The sequence below is a fragment of the Cydia splendana genome, chromosome 12 (genome assembly GCF_910591565.1).
Source record: "Cydia splendana chromosome 12, ilCydSple1.2, whole genome shotgun sequence".
NCBI lineage: Eukaryota > Metazoa > Arthropoda > Insecta > Lepidoptera > Tortricidae > Cydia > Cydia splendana.
This window is the reverse complement of record NC_085971.1, coordinates 2,245,505-2,272,162: the sequence shown is the minus strand read 5'-3', so window position 1 is coordinate 2,272,162 and position 26,658 is coordinate 2,245,505. Positions and strand designations below refer to the sequence as shown.

Sequence of the window (26,658 nt, the reverse complement as noted above, 5' to 3'; positions counted from 1 at the left end):
CTAATTTACATTAACAAGTAGCATATTATATTGTAAGTATCAAATATTCCACAATTTCCATTTTGCTATGATTAAAATTGAATTCCAACTGAGAAATCTAATAAAATATTAAAATTCAGTAGGACATCTACCTGCGGAAGCAATGATTTTATTCATACATTCTAGTTTAATGGCATCTCTTCTTCTTTGTCGTTCCCTCATGACTGAGGATCGTGACCAATAACTATGTCCCTCCATTTATCGCGAACAAGGGCTATTTGGGCTGCCCTCTGCATCACTGCATGGAACCACATGCTTGTTTTATGGAATCCGACAATCTTGCAGGGGCTCTTCCTCTAGCGCGCTTGCCTTCAACTTGCCCCGGTATGATGTCACGTTCGAGGCTGTGGTGTGGCGACCGCAGTATGTGCCCAAAGAATCTAAGAGCCCTATCCTGGCAGATTGTTGAGAGTCGTTTGGTGATTTTGAGTTCTCTCAGAATGGTTTAATGGCATAGTCCGTTTCTAATTGTAATTTGATATCTTCAAATTTGTTAATCATTTTGACTAACATGGCTTTTAAATTGTCCGTCCATATTAAATAACAATTTCTAAAATTTTCAATAAGCCGCAAGTGACAATTTGAATTGACGTACGTAGGGCGCGCTCAGCGGAAAAAAAATCATATTCGTTTTGGTTCGACGTACATTGCTGCTTTTCTTAACGCAATACTGCTCTTTGAGTGTTGCCCTACTTTAGTTTGCTTTACATTGCTACTGACAAGATTTGCTTGACGCACTATAGCTACATATTATTAATCTGTGCGTCAAACGTTAATGTCATAATGTCAAAATTGCATCAAAATTGTCAAAATATGTAGGTAATGATTTGAGGTCTAGTCGATTATTTTATTTGCAACGAAAAATAGTAGTTAAAAGAGTGCAAACGGGACGAAATTAACATTTTTATAGTTTTTCTTTATTCTGCTTCTATGTTTAAATCGTATCTTTCATTAATAGACATATAAGACTATCTGAACGCAAGTCACAAAAACATGACTTACATGACCAACGCCGGTGTTATGTTGTCTGTTTGATTTTATGTTAATTCAAACACAAAATAGTTCATATTCTGTGAAACAAATGTCTATGAACTACATTTGCGGTTAATTTAAGGGCTAACACGATGAAAACGCGATCTAAAACAGGTGTAGGTGCTAACACAATGAAAGCGGGTGATAAAACAGCGCCGAAGGCGAAGACAACAAAGCCGAAGGGGTCGCGGCTGCACTTACTATATCAACCTGACGAGGATCTTTTGGTGGTTCCTAAGGTAACTAGAGATCTATAGCCCCACCACATAGCAGTCAGGAAAGAAATTCATTATTATATTCTAGGTTTTGTTGATTTAAATCTTTACGCAGAACGTGAAATTCTATTTAAGTTTGAAAGCTTACTTATGCACTTAATGCAATACCTTCTACATTCTCTAAACCACGGGTTCCTAATGTTTTTCAAACTGTGGCGCATATACAAGGTTCAAATTAATCCCTGCACCCTAAAACCATTTATTTACATACAAGATATATACAGTGGTACTAAACGAAATCGATAACTAGCTTACATCTAAAATAGGCCCCTGAGGCCAAGGATGCTGGCGGCATTTCGTCGCTGTATCGCAATGCTGAAATCTAAAACCTAGTTAGGCTATTTGAAAGAAACAGGTCATGTGCTGAGGAGGATTGCCTCACAGTGTCCGCTTTACTGTCTAGTGTCTACTGCAATTGTTTGAAGGAATACAATAAAAAAATAGCCAATTTCGTTTTCATAAAGTAAAGTGACTATGAGCATCCTTCATTTTATTGATTAAGTCAGAGCAGATGATATATCATAGACCAAAGACTTTTCTAGGGTTCCAATTGGACACATTCATTGCCACCCAGCCAAACAAGACGTCTGCGCCAGGCTACAACAATTTTGTCATGTAAAGCAGTAGTACCACGATCCTGACTATCGGGTCGTCTGGCCTGGTAACAAAATCATAAAATACCCAATAGTCGGATTTTCGGCACTGAATGTGTTAAATTATGTGGATTTTTAAGCTACGATGATCTTTCTTTTGCTCATGAAAAATTCAATGAAAGTGCAGCCATTTAATTTTGCAGGTTATCAGACAGTATACAAGAAAGAAAAAGGTGGAATCTGCTGATTCAGTAAATAAACTTGCCAGTACAACCAGTGTAAGTGTGGCTGCTGCGTTAATGGGTGAGTTGGTTTATCATGATTCTTTTTTTTGTTTCCCAGTTTCATAGAGTTAGACCCTGCTACGTTGGTAGCGATTTTGATAACTTCTATGAGATTATGATGTTTAAGTAACACTGGCATCATCTGGGCTATCAAAATCTCTGGCAACTTAGCTTGGTCTAACTCTAGACCTTTTCTAGGTCCACCACTGGCTACTGACTCGTCACATAACATAATAGTTTATTATAATTTGTAATTATTGATATTGAATTTACTAGCCCACAGCATACAGCATCTACAGAGCCAATGTAATAATATAAAACTTTATTAAGTAAGGTGAGGTTAGTGTATGACCTTGAAATATGTTATATCTAGAAATTAACATATTTTATTAATCTTTTCAGATCAAAATAATTCCATACTTCTAGTTGATAATCATGTTAAAATTAAAGAAGAAATCATGGAGAGTTTTCATGATATTGAAATTATGGATGTTGGTGTTGAAATAGAAAATCATGTTAAAACAGAAGAAAGGGCTGAATCACAGAATGGAGTTACAGCAGAGGACAATTATGTTAAAATTAAAGAAGAAAATATAGTTCCCAATGCAAGTTATAATTCAGACCAAAATTTTGAATATGGTAAAGCAAATAATCAAGGGGAAATTAAAGGAAATGTAGGTAGACACAAAGGCACTTTAATTGACAATAATTTACACCAAATTAATTTAAACAAAAATGGTGATACTATTCAAATTAAAGAAGAAAGGGTAGATACACTTTCAGGTGAAAGTGTCATGAATAATGATGCCTCAATGAATTCCAATCTAATTGAAACTGTGCAAGAAACTGCAAAAATCATTATTAAAATAGAACCAGAAAATGATTCACAATATATGAACTCAGAACAGAAACATATAGATGGGTTCCGTGCAGATTGTTCGCAATCTGAAGAGGACATAGCTGTGGAAATAAAACCAAAGCCTGAAGAAATAAATTGCAATAATGTAAATGGCAAAATGGAGTCAACATATAGAGAAAAAGAGGATGTGCAGGGCAAGAACTGTCAAGAACTTGCAGAACTACAGCAGACATTGAATGTTCAGGTTCCACAAAGTAAGTACAAAATGAATCTTACTTATGGTCTGTCAAATAACTACGTTCTTGTTCTTGTTCATCATCAGCATACATTAAAGAGTTAAACTCTTGTAGGTGGAGGGATTTCCATGTACCTATATGTTGGTCCTCTGCCTTCTCCTTGACAGCCTGATATTACGACACGACGTTGATTTTTTCCTTTACTTCAATTCAATTCAATTCAATTTCAATTCAATTTCAATTTATTAACGCAAAATGCAATTTTACAGGACTAGCCTAAGTCATTACATTTCTTATACCTAAGTTCAATTATAAATAATACTAAAACAAAACGATTACATACAGATCATGTCATACAATACATCGAATTTAAACATTTAAATCATTTGGTTAGTAACTCGCATATTTTCAAACAATCTTTCTCAATAACCGTCCAGCCGTCCGCAAACAAATCGCAGGAGTGTTGCACAGCACCGAGCTTATTGAGCGTGTTCAGCGCTCGGCAAACGGGCGAGTTGCGCCGCGAGACCGTGCGGGCAGGCGGGACCGCGAAGAGACGCAGCCGGTCAGCACGAAACCGGGTACGCTCGTCCGGGACAAATAGTCGACACGCCTCGCCAACTAACTCGGGGCAGTCCAGGCAACCACGCAGGATACGAAGCACGGTTATCAGCTGGTCGAACAGTCTGCGCGTCACTAGTGTGTTGTATCCTAGCATGCCCTGCAGGTAGGCTGTCGGATACATAAAAGGATAGTACCCGTACAGTTTCCTGAAGAGAGTACGCAGAAAACGTTTCTGAACCTTCTCCAGCATTAGCATGTAGGTTGTCTGTACTTGATCCATGTACGCTCTCTTTGGTCTTCCAAGGCTTCCTCTTTGCTTCATCAACTCTCCCTTCTATGATGTTTTTGATAAATTCGTCATGTCTTTACAAGTGTCCAAACATCTTTCCTCTTCTATTATCTTTGGTTCTCAACAAATTCCTTGTTCAACAGTACTATTAGTTATATCAATGTACCATTAATTTATCCATTTGATTCATATTTTTTTATTACAAACTAATTAGTGTGCAAGCACTTGGATATAACCAAACATTTTTTTTACAGATAGAATACTAATCACTGAAGAAATTCATATTAAAGAAGAGGCAATTAGCGACACTGAGGATTGTGTTGAGGTAAAAGATCAGACTCCAGTAGTTACTAGCAGCATTGAGGTAAAACGTAAGACTCCTGTAGCTACTAGCAGCATTGGAGTAAAACATAAGACTCCTGTAGCTACTAGCAGCATTGGAGTAAAACATAAGACTCCTGTTACTACTAGCAGCATTGGAGTAAAACATAAGACTCCTGTAACTGCTGGCAGCATTAGAGTAAAACAGAACACTTCAATAACTGCTAGCAGCATTGAATTAAAAGATAAGACTGCAGTAGCTACTAGCAGCGTTGAAGTAAAAGATGTGTCTCCAGTAGTAATTAAGAAAAACCCTCTACCGCAAAAAATAAAAATAAGAAGAATTATGAATATGCCTAAAATTCTGAAGACATATGGGAGGAAACAACCAGATCCAGTTGCAATGAAGAAATGTTTTCTTCTTGCTGTTAGTACCCCACCAGGTGAGAAATTTCTCATAGGTAATTATTTTATTAATTTATAGTTCGTTTTTTTAGCATTAGAAATAAGGTAAACAATCTTGATGAGTCTTTTAATTGAAAAATTCATTTTAAAAATAATTTATGGCAAATATGTAACAATTATGAATCTAATACGATCTTTTATAGTATTTTGCTTTCATAAGTAATAGTTATTGATTTTTAAAAAGCGTTTTTCTATTAAAAGTCATGTCAAGAACACTTAACTTCTTACAAGTTCTTTCTAATGCTAAAAAAAAACGAACTATAAAAACAGAGAAGAATACTTAGTAATTTTATTTCAAGTATTTTTTGGTTTCATTTTGATTCGAACACTTCATCGATTTTAGCAGTTGAACTATAATTAGCTTTATAAAACTCCATGTTGTATCAAATCTAACATTCTAATTTATCTCATTCCAGCAAGGATCCTGAAAATCGTCTCCCAGAAATTGCCAAAGATCAAATCTCAACCGAATCCAAAATATATTTGTGACATGTGCAGGAATACCTTCAGGAGCAAGGCCAGCATGAGCGCCCACATGCGGTTCTCGCACGGCGTGGTCATGAAGCACACTTGCGTGGTGTGTTCCGCTAGCTTCCCACATCACTACCTCATGCTCGCGCACTGGCGCGCGCACGCCGGCCCGCCGCTCGCGTGCGACCTGTGCCCCAAGTCCTTCCAGTCCAAAGACAAATACGGGGAACATTTGAATACCCACCTACGCGAGCGACTCTTCCCTTGCCCGGTGTGTCTCCAGCGATACCCGGTGCTATTCCATTTACAAAGGCACGCCGAGAAGCATACGCAGAAAGATACATTTTCTTGCAATATTTGTAAGGAGACCTACCGCTCTCTTATTGATTTGAGGCGTCATTCTGAACGCGATCATGGAGAAAAAGAGGAATTTCCCTGCTATATTTGTAGCCGGATTCTTTCCTCGAACGCAGACCTTCTTACTCATGTAAGTACACATGATAACGCGTTCCATGCATGCGCTTTCTGTCCCAGTAAATTCACCGACGCGCAAAAATGGGAAGACCACTCTGCTGAACATATTGAGAAGATTGGTAGAGGCGAGTCCATTGAAAAACCCTACAGCTGCGAATACTGTAAAAAGTCCTTTGAGTACCAAAGCGTTCTGAAAACACATATTAGAATGCATACTGGCGAACGACCATATGAGTGTCCGGAGTGTAAAAAGAAGTTGAAGACGCAAAGTTCACTATCGGAGCATGTTAACGGGCATAAGCGGCCTTATCCATGTCCAGAGTGTAAGCAAAGGTTTGGTAAGCGGAACTCTCTGTCGAGGCACATGTTGCTGCATACAGGGGAGCGTCCGCACAGCTGTACGGGTTGTCCGATGACTTTCGTGCAACGTTCGTCGATGCTGCTGCACATGCGGCGGTTTCACGAGCCCGGACTCAAGCGGGTAACGAAAAATAAGAAAGGTGCGAAAAAATCGAATAAAAAGAAGAATTGCTGAAGAGTGATAATATTGATGAAGAGGAAAAAAATATGATAGTGGTGAATGATAAGGTATTTTTATTTTATAATGTACACTTAACGACTGTAAACGTGTCGTGGCATAAGTGGAAGTCTGAATGATAGTCTGAAGTCCTGTAAAGTATGTCAATGAAAAGTTAGGATAAAATATATTTATTGACCAAGCTAATTGGCAGCGATTTTGATAGCCCAGACGATGCAAGTGTTATTTAAACGTCAGAAGTCTTACGTTTAACATAACACTTGTACCGTCTGGGCTATAAAAATCGCTACCAACTTAGTTTGGTCTAAGTCTAGCCGTGCTGAGTTTTTGTCGTATATTGTCTATCTCTCACGATAAGTTGATGGTATTTTACATCAGGCTACATAAATTGTGATCATGAAATAAATTATTAAATTATACAAGTAACTACTGCAGTCTACTTTTTTACCTACCCAATTAAAATTCGGGATAAATGGGATAATGTTGTTAATAATTCGGCCCTGTGCTAAATACGCGCGCGGTTTTGTGGTGAGGTTGTGCGATAAGGAATCGAAACGCCGACAGCGCTAATAGTTGTAACAGACTATCGCACCGCCCCAAGGTCATTGTGCGACGCACCCATAAGTAAGAGCGAGAAAGCGATATCTCTTTCTCGCTCTTATCGGTGCGTCGCACAATGACCTTGGTGCGGTGCGATAGTGTGTTACGGGCTTTATGCACGCCACGTATAGTCTAGCAAGCCAACTTTGTCAGTAGAAAAACGCGGCAAATTTAAATTGTATGCGCAAAAAGGGTTGATCTCGTATAAATTTTGAAACTCGCGCCTTTTATCTGACAAAGTTACCTTGCCAGAGTATAGCAATGTTGCGCTCGCTCAACAGAGCGGCGTGATTCGGATCCGCTCCAATGTGAAGATCGTCATAGGGCTCATGCAGTAGCAGAAATTATAAAATAAATAAATAAATATTAGGGGACATCTTACACAGATCAAACCTAGCCCCAAACTAAGCAAAGCTTGTACTATGGGTACTAGGCGACGATATACATACTTGTATAGATAAATACATACTTATATACATAGAAAACAACCATGACTCAGGAACAAATATTAGTGTTCATCACACAAATAAATGCCCTTACTGGGGTTCGAACCCAGGACCATCGGCTTAGCAGACAGGGTCACTATCCACTAGACCAGACCGGTCGTCAAATCCTAAAGTTTTCATATAATAAAACACACTTGGTGAACAAAACAAAGTGGAACCGGTGCAACCGCACTTTCTTTTCTCTCTGCTCCTGACTGCATTATGAGATTTATGAGAAATCAAAAACCACATAAATATAGTCCGGTGGCCGGCTGCATGAAACAAACCTCATCAAAAAATAGAATATACCTACCCTGTAGAGGTACCTGACATTTAGTAGCTTCCAACGCACTTGGTCGGCCTAGGCTTAACCTGGCAGATTTTGTACAAATGGCAAAAACGTTGGACAAAAATTCATCAAAAAAAACCTCATCGAAAAATAGAATGAAACTTGTATGGTAGGATACCTGACCTTGAGGACAGTAAAAAAAAATTGGTCGGCCTCACCTTAGCCTGGCAGTTTTTGCAGTCCGACCAGATTTATTGGGTCACGTGAGAGCTACAATTTACCTCATCGAAAAATAGAATGAAACAAACGGATTATAATAGCTAAAATAAGCCTGTTGACGTATGTCTTGGTCGGCCTCACCTTAACCTGGCAGTTTTTGCAGTCCGACCAAATTTATAAAAAAATCATCAAAAATTTTTTATCGAAAAATCGTATGAAACTGGTATGGTACGATGGCTGCCTTTGAGGACAGTAAAAAAAAAGTGGTCGGCCAAATCCTGTGTTGGCAGGTTCCTGTGTCCGACCAATTTTGTGGTACCACGTGAGAGCTACAATTTTACCTCATCGAAAAATAGAATGAAACAAACGGATTATAATAGCTAAAATAAGCCTGTTGACGTATGTCTTGGTCGGCCTCACCTTAACCTGGCAGTTTTTGCAGTCCGACCAAATTTATAAAAAAAACATCAAAAAATTTTTATCGAAAAATCGTATGAAACTTGTATGGTACGATAGCTGCCTTTGAGGACAGTAAAAAAAAGTGGTTGGCCAAATCCTGTGTTGGCAGGTTCCTGTGTCCGACCAATTTTGTGGTACCACGTGAGAGCTACAATTTACCTCATCGAAAAATAGAATGAAACAAACGGATTATAATAGCTAAAATAAGCCTGTTGACGTATGTCTCGGTCGGCCTCACCTTAACCTGGCAGTTTTTGCAGTCCGACCAAATTTATACAAAAATCATCAAATTTTTTTATCGCAAAATCGTATGAAACTTGTATGGTACAATAGCTGCCTTTGAGGACAGTAAAAAAAAAGTGGTCGGCCAAATCCTGTGTTGGCAGGTTCCTGTGTCCGACCAATTTTGTGGTACCACGTGAGAGCTACAATTTTACTCATCGAAAAATAGAATGAAACAAACGGATTATAATAGCTAAAATAAGCCTGTTGACGTATGTCTTGGTCGGCCTCACCTTAGCCAGGCAGTTTTTGCAGTCCGACCACATTTATAAAGAATAATAATTTCTATATTGAAAATATGGTTTCTTCGCAGCTTGAACTTAACTTAATAATGCTAACTGAAAAAAGTCATAAGTAAATGAGTCCATGGAGGTCTTAGAGGGCTTTAAAAAAAAGAAAACATTCAGTTCAAATTTTATTCATAAATCCATCTAATATCTAAATAACGTTTTCTAACTACTGACGTGGTTTCAGAGTAACACTTACGTTGAGATGATGTCTCACAGATGTCAAAAATAAAAAGGTTTTCATCGATTTTTGACAAGTTTTGAATCGTATATCCTACTTTTCCACTACAGATAGAATGAGGAGGCATAACTGACATTTTATCACGCCAGGTGGCGCCTCCATAGTGGAGTTGCTGTCACTGTCAAATCAGATGTCAAAACTTGGTGGTAACTAGTGGGAATAACCCTTTTATTGTTAATAATTACTGTTAATCATAATCATCTTCGGAGTCGAAGTCTGACGAACTTTCCCCAGACTCCGACTTATCTATTGTTATTTCTTCGACTCGCAAAGGCGTTATGTGTCCTTCAAACCATTTGATCTTATACATTTCATCTCTTAATGTCCAGCCACAATGTGTTGCATCAAATTTGATGCAAGTGGATTCTGCCGCACACTGCCACATTGAATTTATGAAAGCCGTCCGTAACAAGCCATACGTCAACAGGTTTATTTTAGCTATTATAATCCGGTTTTTTTTTCATCCTATTTTCGATGAGGTAAATTGTAGCTGTCACGTGGTACCACAAATTTGGTCGGACTGCAAAAACTGCCAGGCTACGGTGAGGCCGACCAAGCCATACGTCAACAGGTTTATTTTAGGTATTATAATCCGTTTGTTACATTCTATTTTTCGATGAGGTAAATTGTAGCTCTCACGTGGTACCACAAAATTGGTCGGACACAGGAACCTGCCAACACAGGATTTGGCCGACCACTTTTTTTTTACTGTCCTCAAATGCAGCTATCGTACCATACAAGTTTCATACGATTTTTCGATAAAAATTTTTTGATGTTTTTTTTATAAATTTGGTCGGACTGCAAAAACTGCCAGGTTAAGGTGAGGCCGACCAAGACATATGTCAACAGGCTTATTTTAGGTATTATAATCCGTTTGTTACATTCTATTTTTCGATGAGGTAAATTTTAGCTCTCACGTGGTACCACAAAATTGGTCGGACACAGGAACCTGCCAACACAGGATTTGGCCGACCACTTTTTTTTTTACTGTCCTCAAAGGCAGCTATCGTACCATACAAGTTTCATACGATTTTTCGATAAAAAAATTTTTGATGATTTTTTTATAAATTTGGTCGGACTGCAAAAACTGCCATGTTAAGGTGAGGCCGACCAAGACATACGTCAACAGGCTTATTTTAGCTATTATAATCCGTTTGTTTCATTCTATTTTTCGATGAGGTAAATTGTAGCTCTCACGTGGTACCACAAAATTAGACGGACACAGGAACCTGCCAACACAGGATTTGGCCGACCACTTTTTTTTTTACTGTCCTCAAATGCAGCTATCGTACCATACAAGTTTCATACGATTTTTCGATAAAAATTTTTTGATGTTTTTTTTATAAATTTGGTCGGACTGCAAAAACTGCCAGGTTAAGGTGAGGCCGACCAAGACATATGTCAACAGGCTTATTTTAGCTATTATAATCCGTTTGTTTCATTCTATTTTTCGATGAGGTAAAATTGTAGCTCTCACGTGGTACCACAAAATTGGTCGGACACAGGAACCTGCCAACACAGGATTTGGCCGACCACTTTTTTTTTACTGTCCTCAAAGGCAGCCATCGTACCATACCAGTTTCATACGATTTTTCGATAAAAAATTTTTGATGATTTTTTTATAAATTTGGTCGGACTGCAAAAACTGCCAGGTTAAGGTGAGGCCGACCAAGACATACGTCAACAGGCTTATTTTAGCTATTATAATCCGTTTGTTTCATTCTATTTTTCGATGAGGTAAATTGTAGCTCTCACGTGACCCAATAAATCTGGTCGGACTGCAAAAACTGCCAGGCTAAGGTGAGGCCGACCAATTTTTTTTTACTGTCCTCAAGGTCAGGTATCCTACCATACAAGTTTCATTCTATTTTTCGATGAGGTTTTTTTTGATGAATTTTTGTCCAACGTTTTTGCCATTTGTACAAAATCTGCCAGGTTAAGCCTAGGCCGACCAAGTGCGTTGGAAGCTACTAAATGTCAGGTACCTCTACAGGGTAGGTATATTCTATTTTTTGATGAGGTTTGTTTCATGCAGCCGGCCACCGGACTAATAGGGTGAACTAGAACTACCGTATTGTCTTCATCTTCCTGATGGTCATCTGCAACTATACGGTGACTGACCAAGCTTCCGGCGGCGGTCCAAGAAGATCATCCTGAATCCTGACCTTGGTCGGGATCAGATTGTATATTTTTTGTAAGAATAGGTAAGAATCCATTTTCGACGAGATTTTGACAACCACAAACTATTTCATTCACGCCATACATAACATGGCTGTACATTATCTGTATTCATTTTGACATTAAGAAGTTGACATTGACATTTGTAAATTAAGTTTTCTCGTAGCAGAATTCGATACGGTATTTTTTACAATAAATATCAGTTTTATTTATACCTAGCCGTGATAAGTTCTCCGGCAGTTTGTATTCTGGCTTGAAAACTTTAAAAGGTATTTGTATGATGATTATTTCAAAAGATCTTTTTGTTTACTTATGAGGTTAGGTTATTTTATCTGCGGTAGATATATTGAGTTATCTAATATATATTTTATTTATTTAACCATAAGCCTATGATCTTGCTCAAGAAGAGCAACTAACAGAGAGGAATGGAAGGTCTTAGGGGAGGCCTATGCGGAGGCAAGTCGACCAATGTCAACTCTAATAAAAATGACAATCAACTTTAAATATAAAAATAATTTTAATGTAATATGTTTGACTATTTTGACAAAAATATCCAATAACGTGACAAAACTGTACAAGATTTAAGGTTGAAAGAAAAGGCTATTTTATTTTATTTTATTTATTTTAAGCCTATGATCTGCATTTCCCTAAGTATGATGTAAATTGTTGTTTTAGTTGAGTTACTTATTATTAGTATCTAACAAATATTTTTCTATTCCTTGAGATAAGTTGTTTAATTATATTCCCTTATTTATCTCATACTCGAGTTGTAATTAAGGCGATTGTAAACTCACTGTTTACAGTTCACGGGGTCATCTGTTATCTAAATGTCATAGGTGATGATTATCTCTGGTCGTTACCATTATCTGGTCAGTTTGCTTCAGAGTGTCTTGCATTTACAATGTTACTCTGCTAGTGTCCAATTTAAGTTATATTTCACTGAAAAAATCGCTATTAAAGTATTGGTGCGTATTTTATTTCTTATTTATTTGTATTACGATGGGTATTAGAGCATATTTAAATGGATTCCGTATGTAGTTTCTTGTTTTGAATATTTGAAATTATTCAGAGTTACTTTATTTGTTGGTTACATCACTTGTTGTTGATATGGTGTAACCAAAAATTTACTTGGTTAGGTAAGTAATTGAAATGTGACGGTTTGGATCCATTTTTTTTTAAAGTCGACCTCTGTGTAGTTACTGCTACTACTTAGAAGCTTTTAATTTTTAAATAGGATTTTATTTATTAGTGTAAGCCAATTTTCTCAGACATTTTTTTGTAGGTTTTGGCCCCTCCTCCAAAATTTTACATTTCACTCTACTCAGTGCATGTGTCCTTCAAACCACATACTGTTCTTTTCATACAATTTACCAGTTTTTAATTTGAATTACCTACCAGTTGGATAATTGAAGTAATAGTAGGAGTAAACACTTTATTGCACATAGAAGTACATAACACAGAGAGAATACAGTAAATGTGTACAAAGGCGAACTTAAAAATGTTATTTCATTGTCATATCCTTAATTTCTTATGTATTAAGGAATAGATACTTCAAATGGATGATATTTTTACTTCAATGAATACTTACTTACTTTAATGTCTAAGAATAAAAGTAAGAATTTTGTTGTCTATTTCAGAAACATGGCTCTACAAAGGCACATCTTTTCGGCTACAAAGCAATACATATCAAGATGCTCTATCCTCCAAGCCAACCTTAGACAGTCATATTGTGAGCTACGACACCAATACAGCACAGAAGCCTCGGAAGAGAGGAAGTTCACAGACCGCCATGAATGGGTAGTTGTTAAAAATAACATTGGCACTGTAGGAATCAGCAAATATGCACAGGAGTCTCTTGGTGACGTTGTGTTTGCTCAGCTTCCCGAACCAGGTACAGAAATCAAAGCCGGAGACGAGTGTGGAGCCCTCGAGAGTGTAAAGGCAGCAAGTGAGATCTATTCACCAGTTACGGGCACCGTTACTGAGAAAAACGCTGAAGTAGAAAGCAAACCTGGTCTGATCAATACCTCCTGTTACGACCAAGGCTGGCTCTTTAAACTAAAGCTGTCTGACCCCGCCGAAGTCTCTAAGCTGATGAATGAAGAACAGTATGAAACGTTCCTAAAAACAGACGCGGACAAGGACCATTAGTGAATGTGTTAAGTTTTTGTTTTAATTTTTAACTTAAATGTGATTAGATTTAAATATATGGAAAGTTAACATTTTAGTTTTTTATTTTTAAGCCTTAGTAAATATAAAGCTTTAAGGCGGAAACACATTATTAAAACGCGACGCGACCCCATGAAACGCGAATAACCCGACGAGTGAGCCGAATCAAATCTATGGCCAGAATCACACTATGAACACGTCGCGCCGAGGTTGCATGTTTACTTTGAACCAAGGATGTTACGGAGCTCCGGTTCCGTTTCCGTTAAGGCGGAACTTCCGTTTCGTATTACACATCCGTTTCTGTTCCGGTTCCGTTATGTTTGAAACGGAAGTTATAATGGATGTCAATGCTTCGCGCGGCGGCGGCGTACATCAAATACAAGCATCATACCAGTCATTCGCTCATCGCCCCGCTTGCCACGTGCTACGCTAATTTGTTTGTATACTTTGTTTTATTCGTGTTATTAAAATTAAAATCGTATGTGTTCTGTTGTGCACTGACTACTGACTTGTAAAAAAACGCACAATGAAGCCGAAATCAAGTTCGATTTGGAACTATATTGATGAAGTTAGTGGGGACACGGCTAAGTGTAAACTTTGTCTGAAGGTTTATTCTAGAAAGGGGAAAACGACTACATCGTTAAAAAGTCAGGCTCCGATTCTGGTTCCGTTTTCGGTTCCGTTTCCGTTTTCGGTTCCGTTAAACTAAAATGAAAACATCTGTTTCCGTTTTCGGTTCCGATAAAACCACATCCGTTACATCCCTGCTTTGAACAGATCAGAGAAACATTAAGCTAATATTACGGTTTAACCTTTTGGACGCCAATGACCGATATATCCGCACCGCAGGTCCAACGCCAACGACGGATTAATCGGTCACAGAGCAACATAGACCTACGTGCATATGCATAAAGTTCAATTTCAGTTTTTACACTTCGGTGACGTGGCGTCCGAGTGACAGCTTTCGTATTTGACTCGGTGTCGAAAAGGTTAACTCACGTATTTAGTAACTCGCGCGACATGTTTCGGAGAGCCTCTCAAGATTAAGAGGGCCTGGCTAATGTTGGTAACTTGGTACCTGGAACTTGAGGCTCCTGTGCCGTTAAGATAGAATATTCTTACGGTTGATGTCGCTATGCGCCTGTAAACAGAAGGAAGGAATGGAAAAAATCGCACGCTTCTGATAAGTTCAGTAGCCCGAGCGATTGGACCGGTGTTCCTTCTGATAAGTTCGAGTCTTGCCCGAGGCGGTAGTTTTATTCCTTTATCCATTAATTTAAAAATTTATAGCATCACTTGCAGACGAATCTGCTTAATTAAAAATATTTTAGCACTTAGTTGTTTTTGAGCGAGATGGCTAATGCAAACGCGTCCTTATAATTATTATCTACACGTATGATGAAATAGACCGCAGGGGGTCTCACTTACAAGGTCTTACTCAACTTGTTTATAATGTTTATCTATAACGGCGATTACAAATAAAAGTCAAATCCGGTGCATGATCATGTTTATTTAAGTGCAATCTTACAATTAACAACAATTCAATTGTTTAAACAATCGCTTTGGCATGATGAAAACGTAATTTGACTATAATTATATCACTACGGGTTAGTTTATATCACATTCATACGGGTATGAGACCGGGGTCACTCCACACTAGCGTCTTTTGAGAGTCTGCGTCTAGTCAGCGCTATGAAAAATGGCGTCGCTGCGCATGATCCTCCACAGCCGGACCACCTCGCCTGCGCAGATTTACTCCCCAGCCGGACCCCTTTTAAACGCATAGATCTGCCAAACTACAGAGGTACGTTCAATTTCCGACGAGGTACATAAAGTACATTAGGGGTACATTTCGCCATTAAAAACTGAGCGCAATCAGGCGAGGTGGTCCGGCTGTGGAGGATCACGCCGTCGCTACGCGTGCAGTTGCGCCAATATTGCGTCGAGCAGCAGCCATAGATTTGACTAGAGGCCGACGCGACGCTCAGGAGCCGCTAGTGTGGGGTGGCCCCAAAACTTCAGCACGGCTGTTTCGATATCACAAAACACGATTGTACGAGATATGTTGATTATTGTACTAGTTGTAGATAGTTTCCTAAAATTAAACAAAATACGAAATACTCAAAATTACTTCTAAAGGTTTAATAGGTAATTTGAACGATTGGATTAGTTAGAGACCGCACATTTCCTATCGAAGACCGCTTAGGTACTTATTTACAATACTTATACAAAACATAGGTAGGTTACTTGTATTTTAGGAAAACGCAATTGTCTCATGGGGCACCTGTCCCGCTGACCTTCTTTACATACAGGTAGGTGACATAAAAACTTTAAAACACCGTGTTAGAATTATTGGATTTTGTGCATTTAGGCACCTGTCCGACCGCCGACTAAATGGTGACTAGCGTTCAACTATTTCGTGTTGAACGTACGTCCAAATGTAAGTTTTATGTATGTAACTAGCCATTAACTAGCAAATAAAAAATCACTCATCGATTCGTCAGCGGTGGGACAGTCACCTATACCGTGGTATAGGTAATTTAGGTCTACTACATAAACATAAAACAAAGCTAATATGCTACATGCTACTATGTATATTATATTAGATATAACTTAACTTCCTTGTTTTTTCACGATAATACACGACGTATTTTGTGCGTGGCCTTTTTGTGCGATATCTATATTATGAATTGGGTAGGTTATATAATAATGAACTATTTTAGTCGCTTACGAACCTTGAAATTCTAATAACATCTATGAAATGAATGAGCTTTATCAATGTAATTACTACCTTACTGGAACGAGATAAGAACTACATTTAATCAACTGGATTCTTCTTTAAGGCCTGTGCACACCTTGCATGTGCACGTGCGAGTTTTAACTTTTAATATAGGTATAGATCATGAATATAACTGGATCTGGCATGAGGGGTGGGGGGAAATGACCGAACGGGATAGTCTTATGTATCTTTCAGTAGGAGTAGCAGCGAAAGCGCTATTATTGTTTAGCCTTGTCACAGTCTCACTTTTTTTTTATTCCCCACCGTAAATTTAGTAGTATTATGGTGGGCAACAAATAAATTCGACCAATCATAGTCTCGCATTGCGTATGTTTTGTCCCTCACGGAGGCACGCGTATACCACTGCGCCAATCCTACCGTTTATGGTACAGATACTTTTGACTCACCGCTTACGTGATGTGTACGTACAGGGCTCCGACATTTTAGCAGACGCAGCCGGTGACGCCGGTGGCTCTGAGCTTTACAGCTGTTTTATGTTCCGATTGAAAATCTTATAATAGTATACAATTCAAAATACTTGGTAGTGGCAATCTATAACTCTTGATAGTAATAATACGTAAGTATAAAAAAGACATGTAAAGTAATTTTATTATCTACTCCTAATTATCTTATGACTAGATATATAACATTCCGTTTGACTAAGAACCATTGTAAAATATGTTAGACCATACAAGAAAAAAGTTCAACATTTATTTGTTTTTTTTTTAATGGAACGAAACGAAAGAAATGCAACTCTGAGGGCATACTGCAAACCACGTTCGACGTGTTGCCTCTCTGTCGCACCTGTAAGTGGGACAGGGACGCAACACGTCGAAAGTGGTTCGTGGTAGGCCCTCTGTTCCAATTAAACATTAAATATCATCGGCGGTAAGCCTTAGGGTGCCCACTGATTAACAGTCCGCCGGACGGTATCGGCCTGTCAGTTAGAACAAAATTTTGACAGTTCCGAACAACTGACAGGCCGATACCGTCCGGCGGACTGTTAATCAGTGGGCCCCTTTAGGGCCGATACAGACGGACTGCAACCCGACTGCAATTTGTATGGAAACCGCACGCCGACTGCAAATGATTGTACAAATAATACATAGGTACATGAATCTTACGGCGAATACTAATTAAACATATGACAAGCACCGGCTTTTGTTTTCAATTCAAAACTTATAGTTATTTATATAAACCGATAAAATTAACGGGGCATTTAATATTCTTTAACATTTTCACATCACTTAAACTGTATAGGTTTAAACTTACAATCTATTTTTATATTTATAGGATGGCCATTCGATACACTTTTCACTGAGCACATTACATTATATTAAGCTCTGTTTTTATATTCGTTATCTGCCTCTCTATCACTCTTGCATATTCGAATGATAGAGAGGCAGATAACGAAATTTAGATTTTTGCGGTAGACCCTCAGCAAAGAGAATTAGAAATCGCATTCGCTCGAAAAGATGGCACCATACCTTTAGCCTATCCTCGACTAGATGGCGATACTTTTTGTCATTTTACAAATTTAACACATATCATTGAAATAATAAGGATCAAAGTCAAATGGCGTTCTAAGTGTTAATCATTTGTGTCGAAAGATGGCAGTAAATGTACCGCGCATAATTATATTGCTGTATCCCGCCGATGATGCCGGCGGTCAATACCACTGTACGAGCTGGACAATAATATAATTGACCGTAGTTATGCAGAAAACGACCAACTAAATTTTTTTATCAATGCAGAAAGCGACCAAAGCTACTGAGTTAGGGTGTAAGTCAGTTTGACAAAAATAAAAAAATGGTCGCTTTCTACAGAACTACGGTCAATTATGCGTGTGCGATAGAGATAGGATATGGCGAGTCAATGTACATACGAAATTCTTCGTACTTGGCGTCTCATTACTGTGGTGCAATCAGACTGCCCTCCTAAGGCCCAGGCAAACACATGAAAATCCAAAATTTGCCTCTGAAATTTGAACCTATAGTACAGGGAATAGAGTTGATTTTATTTTGTTTGAAAATTTAACGAAACAAAGCAAATGCAACTCTATTTCAATGGCATATAACTTAATAAGTACTATAAGTAGGACCTTGGGCCTTAGGAGGCTATCATTTTAAAATCTGAGATATAAAAACAAGGCTTATTTCACAAATAGGTAAATTAGGTACCTCTGGGGGGCTTTACAGCAATAGGGTTTTGAATACTTGTAGGAGTTTAGAGTTAGACCATTATAATAGTGGGAAAAAATGCTTGATAAGTACAGTTAACACAGAGCGGTGTCACTGTCGTGCACATAGCCATTTATTGTAACCAAAACGTTATTTTTGATAAACTATAGCTTATATCTTATTTTCTATAATGCATACATTACATATTAAAGTAATTTTCTTTGGACAACTTCTAAAAACATTGCTTATGACTCTTATGACCTTATAAATTTGACTTTAAAATGTATCTTACACACAAGGGACTCTCGTAAGAAATACATAGTATTTTTTTAATTTTACAATATTGACGTTTAACTTACTAAATGCATAAAATGCAATATTGAACCTTTCATCTACGTCAATTAGTGAGACAAACAAAAGTCTAAAATCTAAATTCAGTTTTAAATTTACAACTTCAAGATCTCTTTGATTTAACGCCACCATTCTTATTTGATTTTGAACCCTATAAATAAACCTACACAATCCTTTTCAGTATGTGCTCCTTTGGTAGACATTTATGTCAACCCACAATACCAAGAGGAAAATATATCGCATTTCCACGATTTTCATTTGATTTTGAACTTTACCAACAAACGTAATAGTCGTATTTAAATCGCGCTTTAGTAGGCATTTAAAAGGGCCTTCTACACGCAACATTTATGTTTATTCCCCTAAAACCATCGTATCATCTGAACGGGTTGCTCGTGGCCAAGTAGAGTGACCTTGTTGACGAACACCACATTGGCAGATTCTCATTCGATTTTCGACTTTATCAAAAACGTGTAAAGTCGTTTTCAACACGCGCCTGTACAGGGAGCTCTTGGTTAAGTAGAGTAACTTTGTTGACGAGCGACACCACATTGGTAATATTCTCATTCGATTATGAACTTTATTAAAAACATGCAGTTGTTTATAGCATGCGCTGATCTATATCTTTAATAGATAGCTGATCCACAAAACCAACGACAAATAAATGTTTTTCGTTCAAACTAACGTATCATTTCTAACTTTCTCCACCCTATTGACAAACGGCGTGAACATCAACTTAAACGTCCATTTAATACTGAACGGCTTATCCAAAGCTAGCGTCATATTGAATATCTCCAATACCTTATTCTTCGGGTTGTATGTGAACCGGCAAGGGGTGACGCACGGCGCGTTGTTTATAGAGACAGTCTGTACGGGTAATTCTTGGCCAAGTAGAGTGACCTTGTTGACGGGAGGCACGCCGTAGCCCCACCAGTGGACTTCGCTTTTTAGTTCGGTGTTTGTGAGGAAGAATTCTATGTGGCTGTATTGCTTCTCTTCGTAGCTGTCTGTAAATTGAAAAGTATAACAAATGTTATTACGGATGTAGTGCATAATAATTTTTCTTCGTATTTTCACGGAAACGTACGAACGTATCTTGCTATTTCAGTCAGACTCTGTACAAAAAGTACTGAGGTTATTGCATGACAAATACGAACGTTTCCGAGAAAATACGAAGGAAAACAATTATGTACTACATCTGTATATTTTTTTGCATACCCATTTTCATGAAGAAAGGCAAATAGTTCTGTGATTTATTTGTATCTAAACGAATTGTATATTAATGAATTTCGATTATTCTTTTCTCTCTATTTATAAATTTCCACATCAGTATAAAACTGCACGAAATAGGTATGCTGATTTGATTCAGATGACAATGCAATAATTTATGTAATCGAGCTGATCTAAGAATGGAGCCAGGAGATGAGCAACATATTAAACTCTTTGAGCCGTTAAAGTCGTTAGTAAAAACGTAAATCAAAAATTACATTTAGCTCGAATCAAGAAAATTATTTAAAATCAGCGTTTTATTTATATACAGTCAGCAGCAGAAGTTGATAAGCGGGCGAGGTGGTCAAAATGGTCTTGACGCGACTTTATTGTTAAGAGAATAAGTGCGTGTCAAGGTAATTTTGAACAACTCACCCGCTTAGCAACTTCTGCTGCTGACTTTACATCTGTCAACACACGATGTGAACATGAGTAAGGGTGGTATTACATCTGTCCAATATCTTGTCTTGTCCAATGTGCATTGATCAAAGAAATTGGATTACTTGATCAAATTTCCTAGTAACACCGAAATTTGATCATATATTACGGATGACATTAAATTCAAAATGGCTACGCAAAAAAACATGGACCAAGATATCGGATAAGGCGAATGGGCTTCATCAAAGAAATTTGTTCTAATATTGGATATAGAAATTGGACATGGACAATACCACTAACATTAAACATTTACTCGGTACTAATACTCTCGACTTACTCAGTGTGTCTCCATGGTCCCAGTACAGCTGGCCGGCGGCGCTGCGGGCGGCGGGCGCGGCCAGCAGCTGCAGCGGCGCCGAGCGCGCGCGCGCCGTGCTCACCGCGCCCGGCGGAGGCTCCTGCAGCGGGATGATCCCACCGCCCTGTTACTTACTCAGGGTGTCTCCATGGTCCCAGTACAGCTGGCCGGCGGCGCTGCGGGCGGCGGGCGCGGCCAGCAGCTGCAGCGGCGCCGAGCGCGCGCGCGCCGTGCTCACCGCGCCCGGCGGAGGCTCCTGCAGCGGGATGATCCCACCGCCCTGTTACTTACTCAGGGTGTCTCCATGGTCCCAGTACAGCTGGCCGGCGGCGCTGCGGGCGGCGGGCGCGGCCAGCAGCTGCAGCGGCGCCGAGCGCGCGCGCGCCGTGCTCACCGCGCCCGGCGGAGGCTCCTGCAGCGGGATGATCCCACCGCCCTGTTACTTACTCAGGGTGTCTCCATGGTCCCAGTACAGCTGGCCGGCGGCGCTGCGGGCGGCGGGCGCGGCCAGCAGCTGCAGCGGCGCCGAGCGCGCGCGCGCCGTGCTCACCGCGCCCGGCGGAGGCTCCTGCAGCGGGATGATCCCACCGCCCTGTTACTTACTCGGGGTGTCTCCATGGTCCCAGTACAGCTGGCCGGCGGCGCTGCGGGCGGCGGGCGCGGCCAGCAGCTGCAGCGGCGCCGAGCGCGCGCGCGCCGTGCTCACCGCGCCCGGCGGAGGCTCCTGCAGCGGGATGATCCCACCGCCCTGTTACTTACTCAGGGTGTCTCCATGGTCCCAGTACAGCTGGCCGGCGGCGCTGCGGGCGGCGGGCGCGGCCAGCAGCTGCAGCGGCGCCGAGCGCGCGCGCGCCGTGCTCACCGCGCCCGGCGGAGGCTCCTGCAGCGGGATGATCCCACCGCCCTGTTACTTACTCAGGGTGTCTCCATGGTCCCAGTACAGCTGGCCGGCGGCGCTGCGGGCGGCGGGCGCGGCCAGCAGCTGCAGCGGCGCCGAGCGCGCGCGCGCCGTGCTCACCGCGCCCGGCGGAGGCTCCTGCAGCGGGATGATCCCACCGCCCTGTTACTTACTCAGGGTGTCTCCATGGTCCCAGTACAGCTGGCCGGCGGCGCTGCGGGCGGCGGGCGCGGCCAGCAGCTGCAGCGGCGCCGAGCGCGCGCGCGCCGTGCTCACCGCGCCCGGCGGAGGCTCCTGCAGCGGGATGATCCCACCGCCCTGTTACTTACTCAGGGTGTCTCCATGGTCCCAGTACAGCTGGCCGGCGGCGCTGCGGGCGGCGGGCGCGGCCAGCAGCTGCAGCGGCGCCGAGCGCGCGCGCGCCGTGCTCACCGCGCCCGGCGGAGGCTCCTGCAGCGGGATGATCCCACCGCCCTGTTACTTACTCAGGGTGTCTCCATGGTCCCAGTACAGCTGGCCGGCGGCGCTGCGGGCGGCGGGCGCGGCCAGCAGCTGCAGCGGCGCCGAGCGCGCGCGCGCCGTGCTCACCGCGCCCGGCGGAGGCTCCTGCAGCGGGATGATCCCACCGCCCTGTTACTTACTCAGGGTGTCTCCATGGTCCCAGTACAGCTGGCCGGCGGCGCTGCGGGCGGCGGGCGCGGCCAGCAGCTGCAGCGGCGCCGAGCGCGCGCGCGCCGTGCTCACCGCGCCCGGCGGAGGCTCCTGCAGCGGGATGATCCCACCGCCCTGTTACTTACTCAGGGTGTCTCCATGGTCCCAGTACAGCTGGCCGGCGGCGCTGCGGGCGGCGGGCGCGGCCAGCAGCTGCAGCGGCGCCGAGCGCGCGCGCGCCGTGCTCACCGCGCCTGGCGGAGGCTCCTGCAGCGGGATGATCCCACCGCCCTGTTACTTACTCAGGGTGTCTCCATGGTCCCAGTACAGCTGGCCGGCGGCGCTGCGGGCGGCGGGCGCGGCCAGCAGCTGCAGCGGCGCCGAGCGCGCGCGCGCCGTGCTCACCGCGCCCGGCGGAGGCTCCTGCAGCGGGATGATCCCACCGCCCTGTTACTTACTCAGGGTGTCTCCATGGTCCCAGTACAGCTGGCCGGCGGCGCTGCGGGCGGCGGGCGCGGCCAGCAGCTGCAGCGGCGCCGAGCGCGCGCGCGCCGTGCTCACCGCGCCCGGCGGAGGCTCCTGCAGCGGGATGATCCCACCGCCCTGTTACTTACTCAGGGTGTCTCCATGGTCCCAGTACAGCTGGCCGGCGGCGCTGCGGGCGGCGGGCGCGGCCAGCAGCTGCAGCGGCGCCGAGCGCGCGCGCGCCGTGCTCACCGCGCCCGGCGGAGGCTCCTGCAGCGGGATGATCCCACCGCCCTGTTACTTACTCGGGGTGTCTCCATGGTCCCAGTACAGCTGGCCGGCGGCGCTGCGGGCGGCGGGCGCGGCCAGCAGCTGCAGCGGCGCCGAGCGCGCGCGCGCCGTGCTCACCGCGCCCGGCGGAGGCTCCTGCAGCGGGATGATCCCACCGCCCTGTTACTTACTCAGGGTGTCTCCATGGTCCCAGTACAGCTGGCCGGCGGCGCTGCGGGCGGCGGGCGCGGCCAGCAGCTGCAGCGGCGCCGAGCGCGCGCGCGCCGTGCTCACCGCGCCCGGCGGAGGCTCCTGCAGCGGGATGATCCCACCGCCCTGTTACTTACTCAGGGTGTCTCCATGGTCCCAGTACAGCTGGCCGGCGGCGCTGCGGGCGGCGGGCGCGGCCAGCAGCTGCAGCGGCGCCGAGCGCGCGCGCGCCGTGCTCACCGCGCCCGGCGGAGGCTCCTGCAGCGGGATGATCCCACCGCCCTGTTACTTACTCAGGGTGTCTCCATGGTCCCAGTACAGCTGGCCGGCGGCGCTGCGGGCGGCGGGCGCGGCCAGCAGCTGCAGCGGCGCCGAGCGCGCGCGCGCCGTGCTCACCGCGCCCGGCGGAGGCTCCTGCAGCGGGATGATCCCACCGCCCTGTTACTTACTCAGGGTGTCTCCATGGTCCCAGTACAGCTGGCCGGCGGCGCTGCGGGCGGCGGGCGCGGCCAGCAGCTGCAGCGGCGCCGAGCGCGCGCGCGCCGTGCTCACCGCGCCCGGCGGAGGCTCCTGCAGCGGGATGATCCCACCGCCCTGTTACTTACTCAGGGTGTCTCCATGGTCCCAGTACAGCTGGCCGGCGGCGCTGCGGGCGGCGGGCGCGGCCAGCAGCTGCAGCGGCGCCGAGCGCGCGCGCGCCGTGCTCACCGCGCCTGGCGGAGGCTCCTGCAGCGGGATGACCCCACCGCCCTGCAGAAACAAACCCCCTTATTTATTTAAAAGGGCCGATTTAGACGATGCGAGAACTCGCATTTTGATCGGTCGATTGAATTGAACGCAACCAACAGTCCGCAATGTAACTAAAATCGCATGCAAGTTCGCGCGCCGTCTAAATCAGGCTTAATAAACGTTTACTAAAGTTGACAAACCGATAATAATCGTTTGTCCCTTTCCATCATACCGATACTTCGGAAAGGGACAAATGATTATTATCGGCTTGTCAACTTTAGTAAACGTTTATGAATAAGGGGGAAAGTCTATGTAAGTTAGTGGCTACGAAATTTGTTCAATAAACCTATTCGGGACCCTATCACCAAAAACCTTACAAGTGTACAAGTCAACAATATTGTTACGTTGTACATAATGTGTTAGGTACATGCAGAATTATTACATACAAATCAGATCTACAAGTTTACAATCTAACACTTTAAACTCTCGCGTTTTGTACACATATTTAACTAGTGGCTCCGTGAGCTGTAGACCTCGCGAGCAGAGTTTAAAACTGAATAAATGTATGGTTCCGTTGTTTTGAAGAATTTAGAGAATCTAATTTGACCATAAAAACTTAACTATCAATTGCTTACAAAATTCGGGAATTGGTTTAGATATGCGACCTGTAGAGTAGAACATATGGGCATACGAAACAATTTTTGGCTAACAGGCCAATTCAAACTTACACTGATATCAGAAAGACCTGAACTGATGTCATTTAGTTATCGTGCATTTCACTCGTTCTTGTCCGTACATGTATTGGCGCAAGCGAGACGCACGATGACTACTAAATAACATGATAAAAATATCATCCCGATGTCAGTGTACGGTCGATGCCCCTTAAGTATACACGTCGCCATACTAATTGTATAGAAAAGTGGATAGAGTTAGACCAAGAAAAGTCTGCAGAGATTTTGACAGCACACGCAGTGCCAATGTTATTTGTGCCAGTGTCAAAATCTCTGCAGACTTTTCTTGGTCTAACTCTACCTATGTTAGGAAACCAACATTACCTTTGAATTAACCTGTAAACTGCTTCGTGCGCGAGCGTGGCCCATAATTTCCGAAAATCATTTTTTCTTCGAGGCAATTACTCCGTTCTCATATTTTGCGTTGCCCATAATTTCCCGAAATCATTCATTCTCGGTAGCAATTACTCCGTTCCCATATTTTCCCAATGGTTTTCTTCCGCAATCGCCTATTTTTAATATTTTTAAATTAATCTTTTCCTTATAGTTTTCGTTCTTTTAAATATCTAGGATAATATTTTCTTGTTACTGTATGTTAATAGTGTAGTAATTATATTTGTTACTTGTAGGTATTTCACATAAAACAAATATCAAAAACACTAAAATTAAAACATAATCTAAAAACTACATGTAAAAAACCAAATGTCAGCCAATAACTCTAACCATACCTATCTCTGGGAGCAGTTTCGTTTATAGGGTCATCAAAAAAAATAACCCTAACCTACCTATTTGAAAAAAACCTGGTTATTTTTACCACTAGCATTAAAAAAAAGAGAAAATATGGAGATAGAGAATATTTAGTTAGTGAAAAAAAAACCTACTGGTTATTTTAACTACTACTGGGATTAAAAAGAAAAGGGAATAAATTGAGAAAAGGAAAATTTAGTTTATGAAAAAATATACACGAAAAATTAAATAAAGCGAAGAAATTCCACTGGGAAAAAATGAGAACGGAGTAATTGCCTCGAAGAAAAAATGATTTGCGGAAATTATGGGCCATTTTAGCGAGGCGATCCAAATTAAAAGGCTCAAAGTCTAAATAACATTATTGTCTAACTAACATTATTGTTAGTTAGACTTTGAGCCCGGGAAAGCGCAACGTACGAGCAACCTACAGCTAGTTCTAGCCCTAGGCAATGTTAAACCCTGCGATTTATGGATGGTGACCGCCCATGCTATAAACGTAAGTGGAAATTGACTCCTGGAACAGCCATGCCCTTGAACTAAAACAGCTAAAAAATGTTCAAACAAAAACTCAAACGAATACGCTTACCTCGCGCTTCGCGCTCGCTTGATCAATCAGCAATACGATGTTTAAGTGCAAAACAAAAATAAAAAAAAAATTCATTTATTGGGGATCGAACCGGGTACCAATTCCCATATCCTTGCTTGTAAGCGTCTTTCCAACTGCGCTATGATAGCATTTAGATGAGCTGACGAAATTTGGTTACTTATTCTCGAGTAAGAATTTAAATATCTAATCTAAAGAGAATAAAGTGTATAGGGGACGTGCATGAACTATAGGGGGCAGCACAGGAGCCGTCAGATCTTTGGCGCGAAGCGTAGATGTGTAGTTTATGATTCCGATGTAGCCCACGAGATGGCAGAACCTACTATGTACAAGGAAACGTACTTACGAGAACGGTAGATGGTAGCACTTGCTTTGGCAATGTACATGTGCAC

At 42.4% G+C, this 26,658-nt stretch overlaps 4 protein-coding genes across 5 annotated transcripts in view; 3 read left to right on the top strand and 1 right to left on the bottom strand.

Moving 5' to 3' along the window:
- LOC134795286 (fatty acid synthase-like) overlaps positions 1-26,658 on the top strand; it is a 504,205-nt gene that overhangs the window by 82,415 nt on the left and 395,132 nt on the right. The window lies entirely within an intron of this gene.
- Positions 876-6,688, top strand: LOC134795290 (zinc finger protein 574-like). Its single transcript, XM_063767094.1, has 5 exons — positions 876-1,310; positions 2,143-2,242; positions 2,626-3,336; positions 4,426-4,935; positions 5,374-6,688. Exons 1-5 carry the CDS (start codon positions 1,164-1,166, stop codon positions 6,435-6,437), a joined length of 2,532 nt encoding a protein of 843 aa, XP_063623164.1. The 5' UTR covers positions 876-1,163; the 3' UTR covers positions 6,438-6,688.
- Positions 11,615-13,702, top strand: LOC134795758 (glycine cleavage system H protein, mitochondrial-like). Of its 2 annotated transcripts, none has more exons than XM_063767695.1 (2): positions 11,615-11,749; positions 13,118-13,702. In XM_063767695.1, the coding sequence occupies exon 2, from the start codon at positions 13,122-13,124 to the stop codon at positions 13,629-13,631; it is 510 nt and encodes a 169-aa protein (XP_063623765.1). In that variant the 5' UTR covers positions 11,615-11,749; positions 13,118-13,121; the 3' UTR covers positions 13,632-13,702. The 2 variants fall into 2 exon arrangements, with proteins under 2 accessions (XP_063623765.1, XP_063623764.1); XM_063767694.1 differs by lacking the exon at positions 11,615-11,749 and adding an exon at positions 12,304-12,445.
- LOC134795854 (uncharacterized) overlaps positions 18,628-26,658 on the bottom strand; it is a 40,264-nt gene continuing 32,233 nt past the window's right edge. The window contains exons 21-39 of the mRNA XM_063767787.1: positions 23,905-24,049; positions 23,775-23,869; positions 23,593-23,713; positions 23,463-23,557; positions 23,281-23,401; positions 22,995-23,089; positions 22,813-22,933; positions 22,657-22,764; positions 22,527-22,621; positions 22,345-22,465; positions 22,215-22,309; positions 22,033-22,153; positions 21,903-21,997; positions 21,721-21,841; positions 21,591-21,685; positions 21,409-21,529; positions 21,279-21,373; positions 20,941-21,085; positions 18,628-19,963 (exon numbers count right to left, since the gene is read on the bottom strand). Coding sequence (XP_063623857.1) covers positions 19,632-19,963; positions 20,941-21,085; positions 21,279-21,373; positions 21,409-21,529; positions 21,591-21,685; positions 21,721-21,841; positions 21,903-21,997; positions 22,033-22,153; positions 22,215-22,309; positions 22,345-22,465; positions 22,527-22,621; positions 22,657-22,764; positions 22,813-22,933; positions 22,995-23,089; positions 23,281-23,401; positions 23,463-23,557; positions 23,593-23,713; positions 23,775-23,869; positions 23,905-24,049 — 2,337 coding nt within the window. The 3' untranslated portion in view covers positions 18,628-19,631. The remainder of the gene's footprint in view (positions 19,964-20,940; positions 21,086-21,278; positions 21,374-21,408; positions 21,530-21,590; positions 21,686-21,720; positions 21,842-21,902; positions 21,998-22,032; positions 22,154-22,214; positions 22,310-22,344; positions 22,466-22,526; positions 22,622-22,656; positions 22,765-22,812; positions 22,934-22,994; positions 23,090-23,280; positions 23,402-23,462; positions 23,558-23,592; positions 23,714-23,774; positions 23,870-23,904; positions 24,050-26,658) is intronic.

Bases quoted from the DNA above. Each gene is read 5' to 3' on its own strand.
- LOC134795290 (XM_063767094.1), top strand. From the start codon at position 1,164: ATGAAAACGCGATCTAAAACAGGTGTAGGTGCTAACACAATGAAAGCG. The intron at 1,311-2,142 runs GTAACTAGAGAT...TTAATTTTGCAG, and splicing joins ATCTTTTGGTGGTTCCTAAG to GTTATCAGACAGTATACAAG. The intron at 2,243-2,625 runs GTGAGTTGGTTT...TAATCTTTTCAG, and splicing joins TGTGGCTGCTGCGTTAATGG to ATCAAAATAATTCCATACTT.
- LOC134795758 (XM_063767695.1), top strand. From the start codon at position 13,122: ATGGCTCTACAAAGGCACATCTTTTCGGCTACAAAGCAATACATATCA.